Here is a 901-nt window from a genome sequence, read left to right on the forward strand (position 1 = left end):
CTAGCCCCTGGGGATGGGGCAGGAATCCTAATTTTACAAAGTAAAACTCTCATTTACCCAAGATGATTCTGACTAAGTTTGAGCAATTTTCTGCTGAAAATGGATAAAATATATACCGAAAAGTGTTATTTCCCTATATAAACTATATAAAACGTTAACCCCTCCCCAAGGGAGAACGGATAGCTCGGGGTCCTGATATTTTCAATTTAAATAAAGCCCCTGATGATCTTTCTTTCCACGTAAAGAAAATCACTGTAGTACCTCTGAGTCTGGAAAAGAAGATTTTTGAAATATTGGTAAATTTTCCCTTTTGGGACCCGCCCTGGCCCCTAGGGTTGGGGTAGGAATCCCAATTTTACAATTTGGTAGCCTCATCTACCAAGGCCAAGTTTGAAAAAATTACATCCACTGGTTCTTGAGAAGAAGTTGATAATGTAAAAAGTTTACGCACGTCGCACGACGAACGACGACGGACGGAAAGTGATTGGAATAGGTCACTTGAGCAAAGCTCAGGTGACCTAAAAAAATCGATAAAATATCAGAATAATTTGGAATACCAGTGACCTTGAGTTTAAATCAAAGGTTTTTGCAAACTTTGTAGCTTTTCTGAAATTTTAACAAATCAGAATTTTAACTTGTGGGATTCTTACCTTAACAAGCTGAGCATCCTGAAGTGTGAGTCGCAGGTGAGGCAGTGTTTCACGGTGGGCTATCCATGAGTTGTTGAGCACTTGGGTGGCAGTCAGTCGACTCTGGGGGTCAACATGCAGCATTTTCTGCACAAGATCCTACAATGATAGACAAGAATTTTAACACAATATCCTACAATGATAGACAAGAATTTTAACACAATATCCTACAATGATAGACAAGAATTCTGACACAGAATATCCTACAATGA

The 901-nt window shown here is 39.1% G+C and overlaps 1 protein-coding gene across 1 annotated transcript in view; it reads right to left on the reverse strand.

Annotated features, from left to right (window-relative positions):
* The window catches only part of LOC110453429 (ribosomal protein S6 kinase alpha-3-like), an 80,723-nt gene that overhangs the window by 1,540 nt on the left and 78,282 nt on the right, over nucleotides 1-901 (reverse strand). Inside the window, exon 20 of the mRNA XM_021502371.1 lies at nucleotides 651-788. Within this exon, the coding sequence (XP_021358046.1) occupies nucleotides 651-788 (138 nt within the window). The remainder of the gene's footprint in view (nucleotides 1-650; nucleotides 789-901) is intronic.

Source organism: Mizuhopecten yessoensis, unplaced genomic scaffold, assembly GCF_002113885.1.
Source record: "Mizuhopecten yessoensis strain PY_sf001 unplaced genomic scaffold, ASM211388v2 scaffold7285, whole genome shotgun sequence".
Lineage (NCBI taxonomy): Eukaryota > Metazoa > Mollusca > Bivalvia > Pectinida > Pectinidae > Mizuhopecten > Mizuhopecten yessoensis.